At 34.6% G+C, this 27915-nt stretch overlaps 2 protein-coding genes across 21 annotated transcripts in view; one reads left to right on the top strand and one right to left on the bottom strand.

Annotated features, from left to right (window-relative positions):
- Positions 1 to 27915, bottom strand: part of MBD5 (methyl-CpG binding domain protein 5) — a 435973-nt gene that overhangs the window by 140339 nt on the left and 267719 nt on the right. The gene's annotated exons all lie outside the window — the stretch shown is intronic.
- On the top strand, positions 23425 to 24773 carry LOC112649794 (thioredoxin-dependent peroxide reductase, mitochondrial-like). The gene has a single exon (XM_035702241.2). The coding sequence runs from the start codon at positions 23533 to 23535 to the stop codon at positions 24340 to 24342; it is 810 nt and encodes a 269-aa protein (XP_035558134.2). The 5' UTR covers positions 23425 to 23532; the 3' UTR covers positions 24343 to 24773.

Genomic DNA, 27915 nt, shown 5'->3' with positions numbered 1-27915 from the left:
CTGAAGGAAAATCATCCTTAGCTTGGAGCTATACAGGCTGCCTGTTTTCAAGTGGGATCTCTCAGGTAAACAGTTGGAAATATTATCACCTACTTTCTGTATGACCTTGGAAAAGTTATTTATCATTCTTCATGCTCAATTTCCTCACCCGTAAATGGGGATAGTGATATTATCAACCATAAAGATTAATATTCATAGTGTACTGATAGGAGTGCCAGATACTGTTGCTGTATATGTGGTTTTTAAAAATAAAAAGTGGGACTGAGGGCAGCCCCGGTGGCCCAGCAGTTTAGCGCCGCCTTTGGCCCAGGGCATGATCCTGGAGACCCGGGATGGAGTCCCGTGTCGGGCTCCCTGCATGGAGCCTGCTTCTCCCTCTGCCTGTGTCTCTGCCTCTCTCTCTCTCTCTCTCTGTGCCTCTCATGAATAAATAAAAAGAAAAAGAAAGTGGGATTGATGTTATTAATAGAGATCCTTCAAAGAGCATGTTACTATCAGATACATTTTACTTCTGTTACTATTTCAAGTAATTCTCACCTTGATTCTATGCGGTATTAGTATTATTACTACTTGGCCTTCAGCTGTGCATTAATTTTATCAGCTCCCTAAACTGATATAAAGAATTTCACAAAAACTGATCAATTGAAAAAGAAATATTTTTTGTGTTTCCAAAATGATATCCATTGGATAAAATACTATGTACTAATGGTCTGGTCTATTTAAGTACTGAACCACTTAGACATTACTTGATAAGTTTAAAATAAAAGCAAGGTCAATTGAAAATGTGTGTCGGACCTTAAGCCATACCAGTATGATATGCTTTTCTACTATGTACCCAGTTTCTTCTTATTTTTGATATGATACCTTGAGAAGGCACAGCATCACCAATGAGGTATTCTTGCCAAGAATATTTAATCTGAAGCTAATAATAAAAAAAGAAAAATCTAAAGTAAGGGACAGCTTGCAAACACGTCCCAGACTTAAAAAATATCAATGACATGACACAAAGAGGATGGGAATTTTTTCTAGATTAAAGGATATTAAATGGATATGACAACTGAATGCAATGAATGATTCCTAATTGGATCTTGGATGAGAGAAAAAAAAGACAGCTATATTTACCGGACAATTGGGAAATCTAAAATGGAGATTTCAGAAATCTTTATCAGTGAATAAATCTAAAATTAGGTGATTTGTACTTATAGATAAAATTATGAATTCAAGCATTTATATTGATCACAATTTATTAAATACATCTATTCAGTGTGATATGCCTGAAGATTACAAAAGTTCCTGGAGTAACAAAGATGTGGCTTAGCCAAAGAGTTCAGGTGAAGGGTATTGAGGACCTTTTTACCTAAGCCCAGCAAGTTAGCAAAATAGCTAAACTATGTATTTGTTATATTTGAGACCCAGGCCCTCTTCCTACTAAATTATTTTCCCTTCTAAGGGAAAGGAAACATTAAGAATGTTGGAGCAAGTTGCTTCATGCATTCCTCAGTAAAGAGGGGCACACCAGAAGCAGAGAAGGCAAAAAATAGATGACTTTGCCAAAAGAGCTACTTGCTGCCTGTGGCTGAGAATTAGATAATCTGAAGCCTGGGAAGTTAACAAAGTCAAATTATAAGTGTTTTATAATTATCTTTTACTTATTTTTTAATAGGCTATTTTCATGATGTAGAATTTGAAAGATATGAAGGGACAGTGAAAATTTCTCTTCCAGTCTTGTCCCCCAGACAAGACTGTTTTACCTCCTCAGAGGCAACCTCTGCTAATAGATTCATGTATTCTTCCAGAAATGTTTAATGCACTGTGGTATCTACACTAGTGTTTACAGAAATGGAGCAGGTTATATATACTGTTCTATACCTTACTTTCTTCTTAGTATGTTTTGTTAATTGATCATTCTAGTATCGTTGCCTTATTTTATATTATTATTATAATGCTATACCATAAAAACTATAGACAAGAATACAAGAAGATATAAAGATATTTTCATATGCTAAGGAAATAAAATGATGGCCATCAGTAAGAAAGAGCATTGAGGAGTCTGAGTGTAGAGTACTGAAGACACTAACTAAGTAATGTACCTGGGAGGATTTGTCTGAAGACTTCTTTGGATTCTAAGCAGGACAGTGTATCGTGACTGAGCTTCTGAAAAGTTGCTGAAGTCTCTATCCTGAGAAGGGTGCAAAAGTGGCTAAGACTGAGTTGGCATACACGAAGGAGACTGGGGTTTGAAGAAACAGGGTGAAGAGTGCATGGTCATTACAACTGGAGATCATGGCAAGAATCATGGCAGTAGATCCAGTATATGAATTCCAGAGGCCAAGCAAGAGGAATTACGTCTTGGTGGTTGCTGGCACATGCCCCATTGCTGGCCAAAATGTCAAGGGTCAAGCAATAATTCAGGGGAGACAAGCAAGCAGAGAGAAGGGTATGGAAACCCATACATCCACTGATGCCAGGATAATATGAGTCTCCCAGGAACCTGGAGAAGAGTAGAAGGGATGGAGAGAATCCTTCTAAGCTCAAGGGAAGAATCTTGGTTTAAAGCCTAAATTGACACAATTTTACTTTAGAAGTAACCAAGCAACTATCAGTTGGCAAGATTAATTTTTCCTTTATCTGTGGTTTTAGTGGGGAGTGCCAGGAAAACGGGTTTGTGAGATAAGTCAATTTTTAGATTTGGAAAACTGTATTTTACACACTTGAGATAAGCAACTATAAAATTTAAATCTACATAGCCAGCTTATAGAGCTGTTATAAAAATTCAATGAAATTGTTCTGTAAAAATGTACAAAAAATATATGGTGTGATTTTCTGGTTATGATTTCTTTATTTTATTTTATTTATTTTATTTTATTTCTTTTTATATTTATATATATTTTTTCTGGTTATGATTTCTAATAGTAACTCTCCTTCAACTTCTTCCCAGGTTCTGGGGACCTTTAATGCAGTCCCATAATGCCAGATTTTGTATACACATTCACTTCACAAGAGTATTAGCTTTGAAGTAAGTGAATCCTGGTTTCAAATTCTACCTTTGTTGCCACTACCTGTGTAAGTGTGGGGAAATAACTTCTTTGAGTCTTGGGTATTTAGTTGTAAAACAGTATGACAGCACAGAAAATATAATCAATAATATTGTAACAATATTATGTGTATGATGAGCACTGAGTAACAAATAGAATTGCTGAATCAATACACTGTATACCTGAAACTAATACAACATTGTATATTAATTATACTTCAATAAAAAATACATCCCTTCTCAATATTCTTAATACAAATCTATCCAAAAAAAATGTGTGACTGGGATCCCTGGGTGGCTTAGCGGTTTGGCGCCTGCCTTTGGCCTGGGGCGCGATCCTGGACTCCCGGGATTGAGTCCCGTGTCAGGCTCCTGGCATGGAGCCTGCTTCTCCCTCCTCCTGTGTCTCTGTCTCTCTCTCTCTCTATATCTATCATGAATAAATAAAAATAAATCTTAAAAAAAAATGTGTGACTATCAAAAATTATTTCTTACATGTATGTATAACACATTGGCTCATTGTTGGTGGACCTACTGATTAAAGTTTATATTGCCCAGTTTTTTATTTGAAAAGTTTGATCACATCATATGTCCTTACTATGCAAGATTGATCTCTGTAAAATAAGGTTTCTAGTTACTATTTTCAGGCTGATGGAGTAATAAATATCCCCACATACCGTAAAGGAAGCAGGTCTCTGTCATAAAAAAAAGCATTTAAATATAAAATATAAACATAAACAGCAATCTTCCTAAATCTTACCCTGAGACTGAGTATAGGGATTAGCTATAATTATTTCCCATTTTTCTAAATAGAAATTTTCTTTTTTATAAAAGGTATTTATTTCAAATCTAACAAATGTTAAAAAGAAACTACTCAGTGGATAATAAAATCAATAATATTGATTTCTTTTTTTTAAAGATATTATTTATTCATGAGAGACACACAGAGAGAAGCAGAGACACAGACAGAGGGAGAAGCAGGCTCCTCACAGGGAGCCCGATGTGGGACTCAATCTCCAGATCCTGAATCACGCCCTGGGCAGAAGGCAGACGCTCAATGCTGAGCCACCCAGGCGTCCCAACAATATTGATTTTTGATTAAAAGAGGTAGATTGAACATACAGATTTAACTCCATTCCTTTTCAAAACCATACTAAAATACAATATTAAAATTTTTGTTAAAAAGCATAAACCAAGGACGAAAAGGAGAGTGAGAGATAAATGAATAACTGTAACCAAATTTGGAAGCTAATGATGACAGCTAATTGACAGCAGATTCAAACAGGTTGAATCTGAAGCCAGCAGTAGGTAAAGTAAGGAAGCATTTTTATTTGCACTAATTTCCAAAAAAATTTGAGAACTGGTGGCACCCAGACTTCTGGAAGCAGGTTAAATCACAGCAAGCCTGGTTAGAAATCAATTTATGAATTATTCTCTTGCATTCCCTCTCTACCATTCACCACTAGACAAGTGCTCCTCCCTCCCTTATCCTGGCCAAAGACTACGTGTTTATTCTTTGGAGTATATAAAACAGAAGATTGCCAAACTGGGAACTTTTGAAGAATTCTGGAGGGCAGAGTACTCTGCTGCTGAAAACAGAATTGAATGAAGTTTTATATAACAAATATTGAAAAAAAAAACAAAGAACAAATATTGAGACTCCCAAGTCTTCTCCTACTGGGTTTGCAGAATGCTAGTGACCCATTATAAAGCCTTGAGGCAGGAGAGTGGAAGACTCCTTTGGTGAATATGACTTGAGTAAAAAGTAGTGTTCAGTGAAATGATACTGGGGGTTCCTGAACAAAAAAGCATGTTCAAATGTAGGGAGTTCACAACTATTAAGCTTCAGTTATGTGTTATCCTGGCATCCCCCTTTCTTCCTACCTTAAATATGAACTGACAGCCAATGACCACTAGACATCTGGGGAAAACCCCTGACATGAAAGATGGAGCCTGAAACAACCAACCAACCAACCAACAAACCAACCAACCAAACAAATAAAACCAAGCAAGCAAACAGGAAATAGGACTGTTCAGGAAAAGAAAATTTCTTTAAAGAGAAAAAAATCTTTAAAGAGATAAAAAAAGAATTGCATCCATGAAACAAAAACAGATTGATTAAAAAAAGAAAAAAAAATCAGGAAACAAGAGTTTCTGGGAAACAAAATTATGATTGGAATGGAAGCCTCAATAGAAAGGTTGGAAGATGTCCCCAGAAAGTAAAGATATTGAGAGAAAAAACAGATGAGAGAAAGAATAAGAAAATTAGAAGACTCATCTAGGAGGTTCAATATCCAAATAATAGAAAAATAGAAAAGGAAATAGAAAAAATCATCAAAGAAGTAACTCATGAAAATTTTCCTGAATTAAAGAACATGAATTTCTAGATTAAAAGGGCTCAGTGAGTGCTTAGCCAAATGAATGAAAATAGATCCCCTAAGGGCACAACATAACCAAATTTCAGAACTCTGTGACAAACAGAAAATTATAAAAGGTTCCAGAAAGCAAAAATATATAGAACAAAAAGTAGAATGTCTTTCAGCTTTTCACCACTGGAAACTAAAAGGCAATGGAGACAGACCATAAAAATTCTGAAAGAAAATAAATTCCAAACCCAAATTCTGTATTTAGCCACAATGTCCATCAAATATCAGTAAAGCTGAAAGCCATTTTCAGAGAGGCAAGATCAAAGCTATTGGTAGATGTGGTCCATCTAATTGAGAGTAAATGAAGAAGGAAAAGACGTTAAAAACAGGAGTTTTAACTCAAAACGGGAACAAAAGAAGCCCAAGGTGATAATGAAAACTCATCTGTGCCATAGGGGGACAGAGGTTGCAGCTGAACCAGAAACAAGTACACAGAAGCAAGCAAATGAGGAACATGGCAATCATTAGTTTTAGGGAAAACAGAGAATTGGAAACATGATGTGGTTCAGCCATGAAGTAATTTTATATAGTTATAAAATGTGCTAAATTGAATATGAAACATCAAAATCATGATATAACTATATTGAGAAGATGCTGTGTTTGTGGCGATGGGGTAGGGGATATAACAGACTTAACTCTATGGTTTCCATAGGAAGAAATTAATAGATTATATGTGAAGCTGAAAAAAAATCAAGAAGTAGAAATATAATTATATTATTTAGAAATGTTCCTTTTTCATAAATATAAAAAGAAATAGCTAAAAATAAACTGATAATGACTGCCCTGGGAATCAGAAAAATAGTGGAAAGAATTGCTGAGCAGGAGATTGCTGGTGTTTTTTTTAAGTCTCATAGGACTACTTGATTTTTTAAATCATATCCATGTGTAATTCTGATAAACACAAAACAAAAGAAAAAACAGCATAAGATTGCCATTAACCATGATCTGTGGAAACTTAGTAGGCATTTATAAAGTCTTAAGTGTCACTGTATATGAAGTGCTTTATTATATAACCTTATAGGGTAAGTTCTAGAAAAACAATGTTGAGGCAGAGGGAAATCTGCTTTGGTAGCCAGCCCATGACAGGTATCTAAACACTGCTACTTTAACTGGTAATGATGAAAAACAAAAAGAGGCACTGTATGGGGTTCTAGACTTTCTAGGTTCTGCCTCTTTTTCGTTACAAGATAGTTACAATATCTTGGACAAGATATTAAATCTCTTTTTGCTTGAGATTTCTTCAGTGTAAATCCTTATTTCACAATAATGCTGAGTGTTAACTGATATAGGAACAGTGGTTAGCAAGTGCCCGAGACATAATGAATGTTTAATAGATGTTTGCTATTTTAATTTTATTATTTATTTATTTTTTTAAAAAAATATTTACTCTTTCATTCATTCATTCATTCACTGATTCATGAAAACACAGAAGAGAGAGAGGCAGAGACAGGCAGAGAGAGAAGCAGGCTCCATGCTGGGAGCCTGATGCAGGACTCAATCCTGGACTCCAGGATCACCCCCTGGGCCGAAGGCAGGCGCTCAACTGCTGAGCCACCCAGGCGTCCCTGCTATTTTCATTTTAATCCCAAATTCCTAACTCTGGATTGTAAGGATCATATCCACTGTACCTCCTTCCACTCCTTCCATGGAATTTGGGACAATTTATTCCCCATGTATGTCTTGTTCATCTACTCCACAGAGATCTGACTCAATTTTGCCCTAAAATCAATCATGCCTGGTTTACTTGGAAACATAGACCAGAAATAAATGTCATGCCTGGAACCACCTCTCTTTTCTTATCCACGCCTCTTTCCCTTTCTCTTATAGCAGCCAGGAGCAGGATTTGTAACCAGAAGACCTAAGTTTGGGTAGGTCACTTAACCTTTCGGAGTATTGCTTTTTTTGCTTGTAAAGTGGACATGAAAATACCTACTGGAAAAGACATTTGATGTTTGCCTCCCTACCATGCTTTCCTGCTACTTCTGAGAACTGTATCCTGATTTTCACTTGGACAACTCCCAGCCATAGAGGAAGGTCTAATTGGCAAAGCCCTACCCTCCCCGTCCACAGTTACATGCTCAAGGATGAGCTCTTAACCAAATGAGGACCAGTGACACTCAAAACTGTTCATGTCACCAAATGTGGGCTGACAATGGAGCCAATTTAGCTCCAAATTAGCCTATCTGAAGACCATTCCATGCTATGAACCAATGTATCATTTCTTTAGTCAAAGTCAGTGTCTGTGTGTGTGTGTGTTCATGTGTGTGTGTGCACACACATATGTGTTTTGGCATGGGGTGGGCAGAGAGGGAGAATATTTTTCATTGCAACCAAGTGAGTCTTAACTCCTACCCACTATGTAAGTATTATCTCCACTATTTCTATGACCAACTAAGATGATAAACTGAAAATTTGGTAAACATAAAGGTGCACACAAAAGTTAACTATTATTACCATAGTTTTTAATAACATAAACCCAACTTCTTCACAGAGCAAACTATGTGTTACAAAAGATTTTCACAAAAACCAGAGTCATCTTACAGTCGATGTGTTGGATATTATTTGTGAATATTTATTTTGCATGAAAACATAAGGCTATGCCATTGTTCAACTCATTCCAGGTCATTCATGTGACAGCAGCTCAGATGGCTTCCTTATTCATCAAACTCAAAAGGTTAGGCTAGTAACCCCCATATCTCTATCTTACTCTTTGATATTTATGGCTGTATGCTCCATAAACCTGTGTGAATCCTTTTGAAAATTAGTAGTTTCCTAAAACGGAATTTTATCAGATTAATTAGTCAAGTCTGGAGTGCTTTGATAATTGTTTTATAATTTATTAATAAAACACGAATTAAAGGGAAATTTAAAAATAGTACCTATTTCATATAAAAGCTGGTTTTATAAACCTGTAAAATAAAATACTTTTATTGAGTAAAATTGGAGTAAAAATTGGAAGTAAATGGGTATTTCAAATGAGCTCGACAGCTTTAAAAAAGGCATTTGTTTTCTTAAATAGATCATTTCTTCATGTGTATAGGATTAATTTGACTGGCAATTCTTTTCTTTCTGGCTAAGCAAAAGTAACCTGTAGCTCGATTCCTGTTTCATTTCTCAGAAACTGAATAAGTGCAGTTGAAATAAATGCCATTTTAAAGTATTTGCAGTTGAAATAAATGCCATTTTAAAGTATTTGCTCCATCTGATATGTTCTTGGTCTTATTTCCAGGTTAGGTTCCTTTAGCTAAAGGATAAGCTAATAAGGCAATGAGGATGATTTTTGGTCTCACCCTCCATATCACTTCCTGATGACAACAATGAATATAATGATAAAAAAAATCGTAAGCATGAATGTATACATCTTCTTATGAGGAAAATATCTATGAAAAATTTAAAAAGCCTGGGCTATAATTGTATTTTTATAGAATTAAAGCGAAGAGGTAAGAATGATAATCTCTAGTCAAAAATAAGTTAAAATATCAGTGCCCCTGGTAAAAGTTTCATACTAATTCCAAATAGTATTAGACTGATTATTAGTCAGAAAAAACAATAAAATGCTTAAATTCCAGTTCAGTTAAACCAACAACTTTTCTTAATAAACCAGTTACAAACTAGGCCTATGAAGAGTCTGGTATTTTAATAAATATACTTTAAATCAGTTTTATCTTTCAAAATGGCTATGTGGGGAAGCTATAAGACAACCCTAGAAATCCTGGAATTGTTAGAAGTCTTTTTGGAATTTCTGTTTTTTAATTGCCTTTACAATTATCTTTTGTACTACACAGATCTCTTGTTTTTGACCCAAAAGGCATACATAACTTTTGACCTACTAAACTTAGTTGGAGATGACATTTAGTTGGTTTCAGAATTCAGATGAAACTAGTGTGTATATTTATTTATTTATTTATTTATTTATTTTTTAGTGTGTATATTTAAAAGTGTGTCACAGAACAAAAGCAATTCCATAGATATTTTGTGCAAAGGCAGTGCCCATGGAATAAGTCTATGGTTTCAAAAGTTCTACTAAGAAAGAGTCAAATAATAACCTAGATTTAAAAATGTTGTGTTTGTCACTTTCACTACAAGTACATCTTAATTTTGGAATAAAATAGTCTGAATATGCAGACATAATAAATTGTAGAGTGTGTAATAAAGTTTTTTTTTTTTAAATGAGCAACTCTTGGAAATTAATTCACTTTAACAAGCACTTACTGAATGTATTCTATGTATCTGTAGTAGTGCTAGGTAGGGAAGGAAATAAACAAATAATAGGAGGCCAGGTCCTCAAGGTACTTGTAAGCTAATAGAAGAGGAAGTCATGTACAATAACCACTACAACATCTACTTAATTCTAGACTGGACTATTCTAAATGAAGTCAAAATCGTAGTTGTGTAAGTTAATTTACATTTAAATATTGTAGTCCTGTATTTTCTCATATCTACCCTATTACTACCACCACTGCAATAATATAAATACTTACCACATTAAATTGTAAAAATTTGTTTACATATCTGCCCCCTTAGCTAGCTTATGACCTCCACCACAGTAAAGACTAAAGGTCAGGAGAATTAATGCACAATGCCTAATACATGCACAACAGCTGAATAGATAAAGCAGGAAGTTAAATGTATCATCACTGAAAGAAATGTAAAGTGGTATGAGAACACTGAACAGGGAATGGTTTAATTTTCACTGGTGAGCTTAGGGGAAAGCTTCATAAGGAAAGTAGCATTTAAAGAAAATTAAGATCTTAATACACAGAAATATGAGACAAAGAGGATTACACATAGATGGAACAGGGAAGGTTTGTAAGAGCATGAAAATTTTAAAAAGTACTGGGCATGCTTTAAAACTTTTCCTAATCTAGTATCATTGGAATTCTAAGCTTTTGTGGTTGATTGAGAGATGTATTAGAGGCACGAAGAGGAGTAGTGGGAGAAATACCTGGACAAGTCAGTAGTGATTTGAGTGGGATTGTTTTCCCATACCTGGGCAGCTATAGGGGTCAATACAGATGTCATGAAAGTCGCCCTTGGGAATCTACCACAAGACTGAACATCATTCAATTGTCCATACTGTTTTAGAATAATGTAGAGCGCTGTTTACCAAATGGTATTTCATAAAATAATATACACAGAGAGATGTAATGCATGCTTGCAGTGCCCAGTTCAATCTAGCATATTTTCCCAAAGAATTTGATTATGGAAGCCTTTCGAAACTCCTATTAACATCTCAGTTTGAAAAATATTATTGTGAATTCCCTAATTTTAATACATATGGTATCAGAATATTTTAACTCAAAATTTGAGTCATCAGATGGGTCTTTTTCGAACCTTTTGATTCTTTATTACTAGTGGAAACAACTCCTAAATATCCACTAATTTGGTAGCAACAGAGGATACGAGATAGTATATAAAAAATACGATTGTCAACATAAGTTTACTTTTGTCCTATATACCCAAACCTACCTGAAATACTTAAGAGTTCATGATAGATTGATCAAGACTACAGTGAAACTTAGTGAAATAAACATAAGGTTTGACTTAGATATAACACCTTAAAAATATTAAGAAACTGGAAACAAGGTGGATCTCCATAAACGGAGGAATAGTTGAGTAAATTTTGGTACATTCATACTGTACAATATGTTGTAGCCATTAAAAATATTAGAGCTATTTCTACAAAGTACTGTAGAATAAAAAATGCAAGGTGCAGAGCTGTGCGTGCGTGCGTGCATGAGAGTGAGAGAGAGCCCATTTTTTAAAGCAATGAACAAAAAAAAAATAAAAAAAAATAAATAAAGCAATGAACAAAATTCCTGTCTGTGTGTGTATACATTGAATACAGGAAAGATACACAGTGGGTTAAGTTAAAAAATGACCTCATAAAGATAGGATCATAATTTTACATATATATGAAATAAAAAAATAAGATCTAAGAAAATGAAGAATATCAAAAGATACAGGATTTACATCAAAGTTGGTTATGATCAATATAATAAATTATCACCTGTTTGAATTCTTTGATAGTTTCCTATAATTACAGTGGGAGCTCAGGTGGGTGGGATGTACATTTCTCAGCATGTATTATAGATTTTATTTATTCATGAGAGACAGAGAGAGAGAGAGAGAGAGAGAGGCAGAGACACAGGCAGAGGGAGAAGCAGGCTCCATGCAGGGAGCCCGACGTGGACTCGATCCCAGGACGCTGGGATCACACTCTGGGCTGAAGGCGGCACTAAAGTGCTGAGCCACCCGGGCTGCCCTCTTAGCATTTATTATATATCCCTTCATGATCTGGTCCCTCCTTTTTTTTTATATTACCAGAGTATATTCTACATTCCAGCTATTCTAAACAATTGAGCATTTATTGGAATGCTCCATTCTATTTCATATTCCTGTGGCTGCGTCCTTTTTTCAACTCTCCGCATGTTGAACTCTTACTTAAAAAATTTATGTGTAAGACCTAGTCATACAAATATAAAAAACATATTATATAATAATCATTAAATTAGTGTAATAGGAATTCAGAGTCCTGACTGGGATAGTAAGGGAAAGCTATTTGAATTAGGTCTTGAAGGATTAGCAGTCAAACAGAAATGAGGTGAGAAGGTATTCCAAGCAGGGAGAAAGGAAAAAAGCCAAGATATATAGGTGATATTCAGTACAGGACATCTTTAGGAGGCAGTGCCTGGTACATAGTGGGTATGTGGTAAATAAATGGATGGTTAGGCGGATGGATTTATCAGAGAAGTAATGCAGGGAAATAGCAAGTTATAAGATGGGAAGGATGGAATGGGACCAGATAATTGGGTCTTAAATATATAGCAAAGATACCCCAAATCTATTCTGTACACCTGGGCTCTTCAAACAGGAGTATGTGTACTTCACGGGGCACTGGAAAGACCAGGACACACATGAAGTATCTTTCTGCCTCATCAATTTTCTTTGGAAATTTAGAATTAAGTAATTTAAATGGTATCTATTTCAAACATTATTTTTATATTAAAACAAACATGTATTATGGAGTAGGATGCAAACTTTGTGTCGGTTTTTAAGATAAAACAAAAAAACTTTAAAGAAATATTGAGCTTGGTGGTAAAGGGCTTTCAGCTTATGCAACCAGATCCTGTGATGCTTGTTGACATCCTTTCCTGGCCATGCAAATACAGAGTCGTGAAAGGGATTCGAGCAAGGTAGTGACATGATTAGTGATGATTTATTTATATTAATCTAGCAGTAGGATGTCAGCTGCCCCAGAATGGAGAGAAGATTAGAAATCTGTATCCTAGCTAGAGAACTACTGCAAGAGTCCAGAATAGTAGCTATTGGGATGGAAAGAAGCATGATAAGCTCCATTAAAAAACTTAGTATTTCAACCAATATTGCAACTCCTGCTGGTATTAAAATTGATTCAGTAATACTAGACTTTCTTTATGCTGAGAAGCAGTTTATTATTGGTTAAGTAGTGACTGTGGTGCCAGCCTACTTGGGTTTAAATTTTGGCTCAGGCACTTATTTGTTGTGTGACTTTATACAAATTGTTTAACTGCTCTGTATCACTATTTCCTCATTTGTATGAGAGGGATAATGATACTTACTATTAACTACACCACTAGATTGCTGTGAGGATTAAAAGAGTTAATACATGTTAAACACTTATTTAAAATAGTGCCTGGCACAGTAAATACCATTTAAATGTTACCAGTTATAATTACTACTATTATTTTTAAAAATTAATTATACTGACCTTCATGTTTCCTGAGATTTTAAGTTTCTAGGAATTAGGGAGAGCTATAGTATAAGTATATATCATCTAATTCTGTGATGGCTCTGGAAAAATCCCTGGATTTTAGAATATCAATCAAGAGGGCATTAAAAACATTATAGGCTAGGACAGTTCACCAGTGTATTTGTGCCCTGTTGTCCCTTCTTTACAATTAAAAAGTCTCTTTCATATTTAACAAGCTGTTTTTAAAATGTCCACAGCAAGTGTTTCTGGTACCTAAGAAGATTATATTTGTTTGAAAAAGTAAATATTTTCTGTTAAAATTAACTGTCGACAACAAATGGAGAAAAAAATGTATTCAAAGAGCAAACTCAATGATATACTGTATGCCTCCATATTCAATCATTTTTGACTAGCAGAAATGACAATTTTATAGGGTTCAACCCAATATTTCCTTAAATATACTTTGTCCAAAGAATACACATACTTTTAATTTTCCTTAATCAAATTCTACATTTGCCTTTGTTAGTTAAAATAACCAAGAAATAATGTGGACAAATAAGATCAACAAACCTCTCACATAAAATAATAGTCTAGAATTCAGAAAACTTTGGTCTTTGCTATGAACCTTTGATTCCTCCCCTTGACCCTGCTGTGCTGTTGTGGTAAGAAGGCTAGTCTTACAGTCTTGTTCCTACCAACTTTGCATATATCCGCCACCACATGCCTTGTCTTTGTTTGGGATATTGCTTTTAAAGGAGGCTTAGAAAGATTTTTTGGAAGGGTATACTCATTCTTCAGAAATTAAGGCTATTGAAATTAATGAATGAAAAACCAAATTGTTTGATTTACCACTGAGTGCCTTTTGTAATGATTTGGGGGATTTACTAATATTCAGAAGGTCATACTTATTAAAATCAGTAGCAGCTCTAATTACTTAGCTGGCCATCTGCAATCGAGCCATCTGCAATCATTACTTGACTCTCCCAGACCAAATAAAAATATAAATAGTATCTTCAAGCTTAATTTTAGTTTTGAATAGCTCTTGAAATAAAGACAAATATATAAAACATTAAATAATATAATATAAAGACATGATTAGCATACATTTTGGTATGGTATATATTTTTTTGGTTTGCAGTTTTAGTTTTAAAAGAGTAAGATGAAAGCTACTCCAACTCTTTAAATATACAAACAAACCCAGAACTGCTTTAATACCTGGATATCAAAAGAATCCAATCTAAGTTATAGATCTATGTGAAATTAAATGAACTTAATAAAAATTAGAGTCTCTTCATTAGTAACTGTTACTAATGCCTGTAAGAAATATGGAAAAACATTGCCCTAGCCTGTTCTGCATTTTAGCTTCAAAGGTTAAAGGGCTCAAAGATGAGAGAAGAGAGGTCTTCACTTTGGATTGCTCCGAAAGAAAAAATTTAGAATGAATAGGAGACATGGCCAGAAGGAAGTGATCAGCTATGGAACAATACAGACCTCTAAATATTATGAGCAAAACTCAAATCCAAGTAAAATCACAAGCATTTCCCCATCTTCAATTTATTATTCATGCCACAGAGTAGTTTTTTCCAAAATACAAATCTGAGTATAACATCTGCCATTAAAAAAACCTCAGTAGCTTTACATTGTTATTGAACTCAACAAAAATAAAAATGTCTTTATATGGACTTGTAGAGCTACTGTGATCCAGTTATTTAATTCCTCTAATAGCTTTCTATTCATTGACTCTCTCACCAATTAGTTCACTTTATCATTTAGGCACAGGGTCCCTTCAGTTCCTGGTATTCTCTGTGTTGCTTCCAGCTACTTGGCTTCTTGCTATGCTTTCTGCCTAGAATGTTCTTTCCTTCCCTTTTGACACAGTAAGCCCATATTCTACTGGCAATTAACAATAAGACATATGATTTATTTCCGTTTGGCTTGTGAATAAAGTGCTATGAGGGCTATAGAAAGATGATTTTATTAGGTGTCTCTATATCTTAGTTACCCGAGATAGAAACTAATTTGGTGTAATTTCAGGAGAAAATAAATGTATTAAAAGATAGGAAGCATCTCACAGAATTCTCCAGGAAGCTGTAGCATTGGCTTTGGAGGCTACCAGGCCAGGAAAGGAGGCCGCAGTGTACAATGCTCCTGGTTAGAAGCTTCAAGCTAAGATGCTGCCACTAGATAACTTTTCTATTGTATTTGGACACTGGAAGCGGCTGCCCATTTCTATATGTTTCCCTTCTCTAAAAATGGAGTCTATGGACTGTTTTTCATGTCTTTAATTTTTGCTTCAAAGACCATGGTGTATATATGCCTGAATTGGCAGAGTCATGCTTGTAGACTTGTGTGAGAGAGGCATGGAAAGCAAGTAGTTGGCATTTTGAGCCTCTAAAGTAGAAACTATCTTTAATTCAGAGGCTAAGGGACCCCCTAAACACAGAAAGAGGGCTCTGATACTAATTCACCAAGAACAACAACAACTGTCCACTAGATTAAAAATGAAGATAGAACTGAGGAAAATTTTTTTGGGAAAACAGTATTTTAGGTGGGTCTCTCGCTCTCACTTGTTTTTTTTTTTTTTAAGGATTTATTTATTTATTTGTTCATGAGAGACACAGAGAGAGAGGCAGGGACACAAGCAGAGGGAGAAGCATGCTCTCTGTGGGGAGCCGAGTGCAGAACTCGATCACAGGACCCGGGGATCACGACCTGAGCCAAAGGCAGACCAATGAGCCACCCAGGTGCCCGATCTCACTCCAGCTCTTATTCTCTCTTTCCTCTTTCTTTCGTGGCAAGATTTTGCCAAAGTGAAAGCAAGTGATAGGGAGGACACTGCAGGGAAAGAAAACATTATAGGAACAGTTCTTAAGTAGCTTTAGAATAAATTGCTTTTAAATAAATCATCACACATAAAAATTCTGACTCAATCGGAGTGGACTGAGGCTCTAGTACCTCACATAATTATCAGAAGATTGTTGTACTCACTTGGTCAAGCATTTCTGATCTCAAAAGCATGGACATGTGAATAAATGCTATGTTTGGAGAATAGTAAGTTGTTGGCCCAGTATGAGAGGAACATAGGCAGATCAGAGGTAAGGCAAGAAAGATAAACTTGGCCAAACAGGGAAGATTATGAAGGACTTTCTCAACAGTTTGAAGTGTATTCCACAAGCCATCAGAGATTTTTGAAAATAGGAATGGTATCATATAGAAACCTATTAATCCTGCAAGTGGGCAAAATACAATATAATAAATACTTCAGTAAATAATAGGAAATGACTGCACATCAGTTATTACACAGAAGAGAAAAATATCCTCAAGAACATGGAATAAAAGTGGGATTTTATATAGGTGCCTGGGTGGCGCAGTCAGTTGAGTGTCTGGTTGGTTTCAGCTCAGGTGGTGATCTTAGGGTTGTGAGATCAAGTCTTGCATCAGACTCTGCACCCAGCAGAGAGTCTGGTTAAGATTCTCTCCCTTGCTCCCTCTAGCCCTCCTCACCATGCTCTCTCACTATAATAAGTAAATAAAATCTTTTAAAAAATTCCTGAAATTTTATACATCTTATATGTAGGTGCCTGAAAGTTTAGTCAAGCAATAGAACCAGAAGATGTTTTCTCTAGTTTTTGTGGGTGAATGAGAGTAGATGATTAGTCAATGGAGATTAGAAGGGGAGAAGTAAGAACTCTTAAAATTCTTTTAACTTTTTGGGGTTAAGCTCTTAAAATTTAGAACTCTTAAAAGTCTAAACTTTAGACAAAGATTAGATTACCTCTTGCCAAGCAAGCTCTGAGAAGAGAATGGTTGCTATAGAAGGAAGGAGGGCCCAGCCTGGATTACTGGTAGTTTGGGTTAACTGGAGAATAGTCTTCTATCAGAGAAAGGGAAAGTTTCCCGATCCCTGCTTTGTCACACTGGGTATGGATGGAGGCAATAACGTAATAAAAACTGAGATTGGCTATGACCCAGAATTACTTCTTTTCCTTGCAGATGGCCTACGAAGTATCATCTATATAAACAGATGATCTTAAGTTAGGTTGCATCTATTCATACATGTTGACTTTAAGTCTAAACATGTATTAATGATATTTGGGGATGCTGTAATTCATTGCCCTGTAGTGTACAAAGTGGTTTGTGGCATGATGATGCTGATTTCTAGAGATAAAACCAATAGATCAATAAATGATAAATCACACAGTAACAACGATCCTTTTGTGAAAAACAGAAAGGTTGATGGGATATCATACAAAGGTTAACGGCCCAGATCCACTTCTGGAATGGATGAGGAGTAAGGAACTACCAGTGTAACAATCATAACTGGAAAAATTATAAAAGCCCAGTTAGTTAACATTTCTAGAAACTGTCCTAAGGGCAAAAAGCAAATGAAAAACCTTTTTTGCAACTGCAGTTAGCCCTTACTTACATAGCAAAAGTTTTACTTCAGGTGAGGAAGACTGAGAATAAGTGGCCCCTATCACCCCTGCCTCAACTCAGTTTTGGCATAGATGTTTCACACCAGGAGGGAAAAGCCAAGAAGATCAGAGGCTACTGTCTCACCAATTGCCCCACTCATAAAACAGGAGAATCATTTCAAGAAAAGTTGTCCAGTATCCCTGTCCTTAGTTTCAGAGCAGTGGCTCAGAGATTTTGCCCAGGGATAGATGCAGGCCATGAAAACAAGAGAGTTTTAAAGTTCTCTCCACAATAATTTTATTTAAAACAGAGTGTAGAAAAGTTCAAGATTAAAAGTATGCTTGAAACAAGTGAGCAAGTAAGAGGAGGCTAGCAACTTTCCATGGGAAACAAGACAAAGAGCAGGCCACATGAATGAAGAAACAGAAATGGTTGGATTTATCAGTTCTTTTTTTTTAAATTTATTTATTTATTCATGAGAGACACAGAGAGAGAGGAAGGAAAAGCAGGCTCCGTGCAGGAAGCCCGATGTGGGACTTGATCCCGGGACTCCAGGATCACGCCCTGGGCCAAAGGAAGGTACTAAACCGCTGAGCCACCCAGGGGTCCTGGATTTATCAGTTCTTAAACAAAACAAAACAAAAATGGCCTAGGAAAATAGGGCTTTTACCAGAGACAACCAAGGCAAGAGAGAGCCAGAGTCCTTCTAAGTAGGAACAAACTTCAAAGAATAGCCCAAAAACTACTCTAGTAAAGGGGCCAGAATTCAATTGGATCAGACTGTGGAGTAATTTGTGTCCTTAAGCCTTATCAAAAAGAACAGAGCATTCCACTGGCAATCAGGGAAGCTCAACAGATGTGCAAGATACCAACAGAGGCAGATACCATAACAAAGATCAAGGAAGAAGACAGTCCAAGAGACCTCTGTTATAAATATTGTCATTACATGGTGACCATGTGGATGGGCAAGTCCAAACCTTTTGAGGAGTATTATCAGAAGCTTGACACAATGGGGGAAATAGACTTCACTAAAATAGCCTAGCTAAGTAATTAAACAAATAAAAAAGCAAACAACAATAAAAAATCCAGGAAGAGAGGATCAGTATCTAGAGTTGACATGCTAACTAAAATGTCAAGTTTTCAACAACAAAAAAATTACAAGACATGCAAAAAACAAGAAAGTATGACCCAAACACAGAGAAAAAAGTGAATAGAAACTAATTTGTGAGAGAGCCCAAAGACTTCAAAGGAACTGGTATAAATATGTTCACAGAACCAAAGTAAAGTACTATTACAAACATTTCAACAGATCTAGAATATTAATAAAGAGAAAATAATTATTAAAGAAGAAACCAAATGGAAATTCCGGAGTTGAAAATATAATGATTGAAATAAAAAATTCAATAAAAGGACTCAATAGATTTGAACTGACAGAAGAAAAAAAATAAATGAATTTGAAGATAGATCAACAGAGATTTTATATTCTAAATAGAGAAAAAAAGAGAAATGAATAGAGTTTCAGAAGAATATGGACACCACCAAGCAAACCCAACATATGCCAAATTGGGAATAACAGAAGGAAGAGTGAAAAAGGACTTGAAAACTATTCAAAGAAATAATAGCTGGAAACTTACTAAAGTGTATATGAATTAGTCTCTAGGTTAGACCATATCTAGAGAATAAAAAATCCTCAATAAATTTAAAAGAACTGAAATCATATAACATATGCTCTCTAATCATAATGGAATGAAATTAGAAATCAATAACAGAAAGAAACTGGTAAATTGAAAAACATGTAGATATTAAACAACACATTAATGGGTCAAAGTAGAAATAAAAAATGATATCAGAAAATATTTTAAGATGAATTAAAATAAGATACAATGTACCAAAACATATGAGATGAAGATAAAGCTGTGCTTCAAGGCAAATTATAACTGTAAGCATCAATATTAAAAAAGAAGAAAGATCTCAAATTGATAACCTAAATTTCTACCTTAAGACATTGGAACAATAAATGAAATTAAACTAAAAAATAAAAATGAGATTGGAAATAAATGAAATAGAGTATGGAGAAAATAGAGAAAAATCAATGAAACTAAAGTTTAGTTCTTTGAAAGGTCAGAAAAATTGTGAAATTTTTAGCTAAAGTAACGAAGAAAAAAGACTTACATTATCATAGCAGAAATGAAGGAGATGACATTATTACAGACCCATAGATAAAAAAGTATAAAAAAACCCTCAAAGTCAAAAAATTAGGCAACCCAGATGAAACGGACAAATTCTGAAGAGACAAACTATTCAAGAAGAAATAAACCGACTCAAGAAAAAATAGAAAATCTAAATAGATCTACAAGTAGAGATTGAATTAGTAATTTAAAAACTTTCCACGATGCAACAGTGTAAGTTCATCAGTTGTAACAAATGTACAATTCTGGTGGGGAATGTTGATAAAAGGGAAGGATACACATATATAAGAGCAGGAAGTATATGGAAAATCTCTGTATTTTCCCTTTAATTTGCTGTGGACCTAAAACTGCTCTAGAAAAATAAAATCTAAAACAAAACACTTTCCACAAATAAAAGCCTAGGCCCAGATGGCTTCACTGGTGATTTCTGCCAAACATTTAAAGAAGAATTTATACCAATTATTTACAAACTTTTTCTCAAAAGTACATGAGGAGAGAACATTTCTCAACTCATTCTGAAGCCATTATTACTCTGATACAGAAATTAGACAAATACATCACAAGAAAAGAAAACTAAAGACCAATCTCTCTTATGAATATAGATACAAGCATCCTAAATTAAGTAGAAGCAAACTAAATCTAGCAACTTATAAAAAGGATCATACACCATAGCCATGTGGAATTTATCCCAGGAATGTGAGGTTGATTTAACACCCCAAGTCAATTAATTTAATACACCAAATCAGTAGAATAAAGACAAAGCCCATGCCATGATCTCAACAGACACAGAATAAGCATTTGAGAAAATCCCAAACTTCTTGATGATAAAAAATACTCTACAAATTAGAATTAGAGAAGGGAACTTCCTCAAATAATAAAAAGCATGTAGTAATAATCCATAGCTCATATCATAATTAACAGTGGAAGTACGAGCACCTTCTTCCTAGATTAGGAAAAAGACCAAGGAAATCCACTCTTAACACTTCTATTCAACATTGTACTGGAGATTCTAGCTTGGGAAACCAGGCAAGAAAATGAAATTTAAGGCATCTAGACTGGGCATAAGTAAAACTACTCCTATTTCAGATGATACGATCTTATATATAGAAAATCCAAAGGAATTCTCTAAGAAAATATAAAAATTTATAAATGAGTTCAGTAAAGTTGCATGACACAGGATCAATACAAAAAAATCAGTCATTCTCTACATCAAATATGAAATAAAATTAAGAAATAATTACATTTAAAATTGTATCAAAAAATAAAATATTTAGGAATAAATTTAGCAAAAGAAGTATAAAATTACACTCAAAAACTACAAAAGAAACAACAGTTGAAGAAAATTGACCTAACTAAATGAAAATACATGTTATGTTCATGGATAAACATGAGCCTTAATATTGTTAAGAGGCAATATTTTCCATATTAATCTTTAGATAAAATGCAATCTCTATCAAAAATCACAGCTGACTTTTTTGTAGAAATTGACAAGCTGAACTTAAAATTTATATGGGGATTTAAAGGACCCAGAATATCCAGGACAAACAACCTTGAAAAAGAAGGACAAAATTGAAGAACTTAATTTCTTATATTAAACATCACAAAGCTATAATAATTAAGACGCTATAGTACTGGCATAAAGATAAACATACAGAGCAATGGAATCCAATTGAAAATCCAAAATTTTCATAAATCCATAAATCCAATTTGTGGTCAATTGTTTTCCCAATGGAGCTATGACAAAAGATACTCATATACTGCTGTATATGATTTTTAAAGAATTATTAGGGAATACAAATGAAGTGTAAGAATGAAAACCGTTATCAAACACAACTCAAACACAACTCACTGACAAATTGCTGATTTTTGCATATCTTCTTCCAGACTTTCATCTATGCTTTTTCTTACAAAGCACTGATAATACTGTACCTAAATTTTATGCATTTTTAACAAAAAAAGCCCAGGCTTCAACAAAGTCTTTGTAAACATTATGTATGATAATATCATAATATTGCACTGTAATTTGCTTTTACCATTCACTACTGTTTATCATTTAAGTTCTTTCCAAATTTAATTATTATAAATAAGCTTGCATAGTTTCCTTGGGATAAGGTTTTTTTCTATACTTCTTTGGAATAGATTTGTAGAAATTGGGTCAAGGATAATAATATCTTTAGGCTTCGGGTATACACATATATCTTAACTACTTTCTAAGAGTTGTACCAGTTTACATTTAGTAGCAGTGTAAAAAAATACAGTTGACCCTTGAACAACATGATGGTCAGGGGCACTGACCCTCTGCATAGTTGAATATCCACATAGAACTTCTGACTCCCAAAAAACTTTACTAATAACTTATCATTGACCTGAGTCTTACAGAATAACATAAAGTCAATTAACACATATTTTGTATGTTATGTGTATTATACACTGAATTCTTGCAATAATATAAGCTAGAGAAAAGAAACTGTTATTAAGAAAATCAAAAGGAAAATACATTTACAGTATTGTCTCAAAAGCAATTTGTATATATGTGAACCCATGCAGTTCAGATCCATGTTGTTCAAAGTACAATTGTTCCTACTTCTATACATCTTCACAAACATACTTCATTTTCATGAACATTATCATCTTTAAAAGTCCTTAGACCATGGATCTGAAATTCTACTTACAACCTATATTGGAAGAAGAACACATTTTAAGTTTGGTAATAGGGGTAATATCAATATTTTCTATAAAGGTTTTCCTTAACAGCAAAGGAAACAATAAACAAAATTAAAAGGCATCCTACAGAATAGGAGAATATATTTGCAAATGACATACTAGATAAAGGACCAGTATCCAAAATCTATGAAGAACTTATCAGGGACGCCTGGGTGGCACAGTGGTTGAACGTCTACCTTCGGCTCAGGGAGTGATCCCGGTGTCTTGGGATCCAGTCCTGCATCAGGCCTTCTCATGGGGAGTCTGCTTCTCCCTCTGTCTCTCTCTGCGTCTCTTATGAATAAATAAACACAATCTTTAAGAACTTCTCAAACTCAATACCTCAAACCCAAATAATCCCGTTAAGAAATGGGCAGAAGACATGAACAGACATTTCTCCAAAGAAGACATTCAAATGGCCAAAAGATACATGAAAAATGCTCAACATCCTTCATCATCAGGGAAATACAAATCAAAATGAGACACCGCCTCATACCTGTCAGAATGGCTAAAATTATCAACTCAGGAAATAACAGAGGTAAGTGAGGGTGTAGAGAAAGAGGAACCATCTTAAACTATTAGTGGGAATGCAAACTGGTACAGCCACTGTGGAGAACAGTAAGGACGTTCCTCAAAAAGTTAAAAATAGAACTAACCCTATGACTCAGCAATTGTACTACTGGTATTTATCCAAAGGATGCAAAAATACTGATTTGAAATGACACATGCACCCCGTTGTTTACAGCAGTACTATCAACAATAACCAAATTATGGAAAGAGTCCCAACGTCCATTGATCAATGAATAGATAAAGAAGAAATGGTATGTATACATATATATACATATATATAAATATATATATGTATATATATATACACACACAATGGAATATTATTCAACCATCAAAAGAATGAAATCTTGCCATTTGCAAAGATGTGGATAGAACGAGAGTGTATTATGCTAAGTGAAGTAAGTCAGTCAGAGAAGGAATACCATATGATTTCATTCATATGTGGAACTGAAGAAAAAATAGATGAAAATAGGGGAAGGGGGCCAGTCCGGCGAATCCCTGGCAGCCGTGGTGGGAAGATTCCTCCAGGCTTCGATTGCCGGACATATGAGTGCTATTCCATGGGGCATCTCTGCCTCTGCAGCCCTTAGACCTGCTGCTTCCAGAAGAACATGCCTGACAAATGTATTGTGGTCTGGTTCTGGTCAAGCAAAATTCACTTTTAGCACCAGTTCCTCCTACCATGCTCCTGCCGTCACCCAGCACGCACCCTACTTTAAGGGCACCACCGTTGTCAACAGAGAGTTCAAAGATCTAACCCTCGATGACTTTAAGGGGAGATATTTGGTGCTTTTCTTCTATCCGTTGCACTTCACCTTTGTGTGTCCTACAGAAATTGTTGCTTTTAGTGACAAAGCCAAAGAATTTCACGATGTGAACTGTGACGTTGCTGCAGTGTCAGTGGATTCCCACTTCACCCATCTCGCCTGGATCAACGCACTGCAGAAGAATGGCAGTTTGGGCCACATGAACATTGCACTCCTGTCAGATCTGACTAAACAGATTTCTCGAGAGTATGGTGTGCTGTTAGAAGGCCCTGGTATTGCTCTAAGAGGTCTCTTCATCACTGACCCCAATGGAGTCATCAAGCATTTGAGTGTGAATGATCTCCCTGTGGGCCGAAGTGTGGAAGAGACCCTCTGCTTGGTGAAGGCATTCCACTTTGTGGAAACCCATGGAGAAGTCTGCCCAGCAAACTGGACCCCGGATTCTCCTATAATCAAGCCAGATCCAAGTGCTTCCAAAGAATACTTTGAGAAGGTAAATCAGTAGGTCATCCCGTGTCCCCACCTCTTCTCACATCAGGGAAGAGCGCAGTTGGAACTCACCTTTAGCATTTCAAAAATGATTATTTATAGAAGATAAAATACCCATTATGCTTATATTCGTAAATAATCTAAATGTTTTGTTTTTGTAACACTGGCCAAGGCTTTTAAATGTATTCACATACTTTAATTGGTAACCTCTTGATGGCTAGCTAGTTTGTAGGATGCTAGTTCACCTAGTCCTTGCATTGTGTCTTCATTGGAAAGAGGAAACATTCTTCTTTGTTGGCCTTACTTGAACCTTTATGTTCACCAGAGTAGTACAATAAGCACTGAAGCTTGTGATCAAAGGTCCTGAAACTTTGTTGAATTTCTTTGCGATAAACTAAATTTTCTTTTAAGGCAGCAAAAATCATACATAGTTTTAAGGTGTTAACATCAATGGTCTAATGTAATAACTCTTGCAATGGCTGTATGTGTACTTGAAAAAAATGTGAATCATGTTTTTAAAAAAAACACGGTGGCCGAGTGACTTAAGTGATCATGTGTGTCTCTTATCCCAGAGATTAACATAGTTATTTTACTTATTTGTTAGCTGACGTAGGGTCTACATACAATTCTAGATACTGATTGGATATAATTATAAAGGACATTTATTGAATCCAGGAATTGCATTCTGAAATCATTGTAATTATTTTCTTTTCTGAAGTGCTCAATGTACATAATAAACATTTTAAAATAAAAAAAAATAAAATAGGGCAAGGGAAGGAAAGATAAAATAAGATAAAAAGAGAGAGGGAGTCACACCATAAGAGACTCCAACAATAGAGATCAAATTGAGGGTAATGGAGGGGAGTTGGTTGGGGGATGGGCTAAATGGGTGAAAGGTATTAAGGAGGGCACTTGTGATGAGCACTGGGTATTGGTAGATGATGAATCATTAACTTCTACTCCTGAAACCAATACTGCACTATATGCTAACTATCTTGAATTTAAATAAAATCTTGGAAGAAAAACAAACAAAAAAACACCAAAATAAAACAAAAACAAAAAAACAAACACAAAAGGTTTTGCATAGTTTTATGAGATTAATGTACCATACATTAAATAGGAGTCAAGTTAATTTTTCTTATTCTGGAAAAGAATGGATTTTTATCAGTCAGATCACATAAATACAAGGCACTGTAGCAGAAGTGGAAGAATGTGATGGAAAGGTATAAGCACAAAAACAGTTCAATAACAATACGAGATTTTAAGGTTTCAGAAAATAGCATAAGGTCTCAAGGTCGGTATAAAATTATTGTCAAAAAACAGCATGTGGGTGTTGTACATAAGTGATGAATCACTAACTTCTATTCTAGAAACCAATATTATACTATATGTGTACTAAAAAAACTTAAAAAAACAAAACAACAACATGGAAATTAAAGCTTCTATATGTTCAAAGGAGAGAAATCACCTCAAGTTAGAATGAGATTTATTTTCTAATCACACAACTTAGTACATATATAGGAAACCTAGAAAAGTCTTTGTCTTAACATATTCAGAAGTCCTTAAACAATAAATGTCAAAATTTATAAAAAATTCTAATGTTTGATTAATGTTTCTAACATCTGAGCATTAATATGCACACTAATAGCTTTCATTTTGAGATTACTGTTTTTTCTCTCTTCATTATTTCTTCAAGACTCTCTTCTAACAAATTTGTTTGTGATATATGATAGTAAATTCATCCTTGCAGTGAGTGGTTAATTGTACCTGTGGTTCATCTAGTCCTGTCATCAGGGCTTTCTTTTCCTTGGTATGTATGGATTTGTGCTTGGAATATCTATTCTAATGTACTAGTGAGTTGATGGCATTGCATTCTTTGGTCTAATATCTATCACACAGAAAAATATCTTTCTTGGGTAGTAGTAGAATATTATTTATGTTAAATGAAAACCACTATTGGTTTAGTCGATGCTATGGATGAATTTCCATATTATTACTTTGAAGAAATCAATTCACTTTTATTCAATGTCTGATGTTTACACACACGTGCACACACATACACAAAACGCATTTTTACAGTACTTTTAAGAAACAGTTCATGAGTTTTTGTAAGATGGAGAAGCTTTTACGTTAAACTTGAAGAGCTTCAGAATCTGCCACCAGGAAAGCCACAGTTCCATATCCAATGACTAAAGACAAAACAGAGTTCCCATAACCTAAATATTCATCAACCAAACAAAAGTTCTCGTATCATAAAATACTGATTAGTGTATACATCACTCATTAATTATTCCCTACTCAAATATTCTTTCCTCTTTAACACTAAAAAGCCTGTCCTTACCTATTAAGATAAAGGTTCTGTTAGTTGGTCTTACCTTCATCATTGGATGTTGCAACTGTATCTATTCTTTTAGGATTCTATTTATGACTATAAAAAATATAACACAATTGACAATAATGTAATATAAAATGACTCAAAGTCAATATCAAAGAAAAATGCAGGATTCCATGAAGCATGAGGTTGGTGAAAGTGGTACTTGAGCACTACTCAAATTGCACATAACCCCAGTTAAGACAGTTAAAAGGTGAAATAGAGAAGATTAGCAAGGATTATGACTCCACAGATGCGCCAAAGGTGAATAATTTGAATATCTAAGATTGGAGAGATCCTTGGGAAAATTCAAAAAATAAACCAAAAAAGACCCTGAATATTTTTGCAAAACAATCCTCTTTAAAAGCATCCTAGAAGGTTAAACATTAATAGTTGGATGTCATATTGTGTTATCAACTGTGTTAGAAATAACAAAAAAGAAAATGAAAATGTCATTCATTCTTTATGGAGTTTCATTATTTTACAGTTAAAATTATAACCTGTACTTAAATAGCCTTTGGTTTAGTACTTTTCATAATAAAGTCCTACTAAACCTTCCCTTTTATTCCCATGCTCCTACTATTTACTATACATCTTTCATTTCTATTTCATTTAGATTCCTTGTTCTGGTATTGATTCTTAGGCAAAAACAATAATACAGGATAGGCATAAAAAGAATTTTGATTCTTAAAAATGAATACAGATTAAGTGAATTCCTTTTTAACATGGATGTGAAACTTAATTTCATGTGCTCATAAACAATGCATTCCATAGGCCTAGTATAGTGTTAACAAAGAAAGCAATTGTCATCCTCAATCTTTGTTTATACCTTGAGAGATTTCAATGCACAATGTAAGGTATTGGGTGAACAAGTAATTAAAGCTCACCTAAATAAACAGAGGTCTGCAAAGTCTGGGAGATTAAAATCAATGAAAAGTTATATGGTAAGTCAGCTCAGGGATCGAAATACAGAAGAAATATGATCATAACTCTGATTAACCTTGCTGTAATATTTCTCAGCAACTAAGGGTTTTTAAAGATATATATTAAAAGTCAAAAGACATGGATATGGAATAATCAATCTATCATATGAAAAGCAAGGATCATTTGGAAAGTGATAAAAATCAATTGATAGTTTTCCAAGATGATAGGAAAATATATTCATTTACTTAGAAGAGGAAAAAAACCTTTATGTTAAGTAATCCAACCGTTAAATAA

This window comes from Canis lupus, chromosome 19, assembly GCF_003254725.2.
Source record: "Canis lupus dingo isolate Sandy chromosome 19, ASM325472v2, whole genome shotgun sequence".
Taxonomy (NCBI): domain Eukaryota; kingdom Metazoa; phylum Chordata; class Mammalia; order Carnivora; family Canidae; genus Canis; species Canis lupus.
The sequence above is the reverse complement of the archived record's forward strand: the minus strand, read 5'-3'. Positions and strand labels throughout refer to the sequence as shown.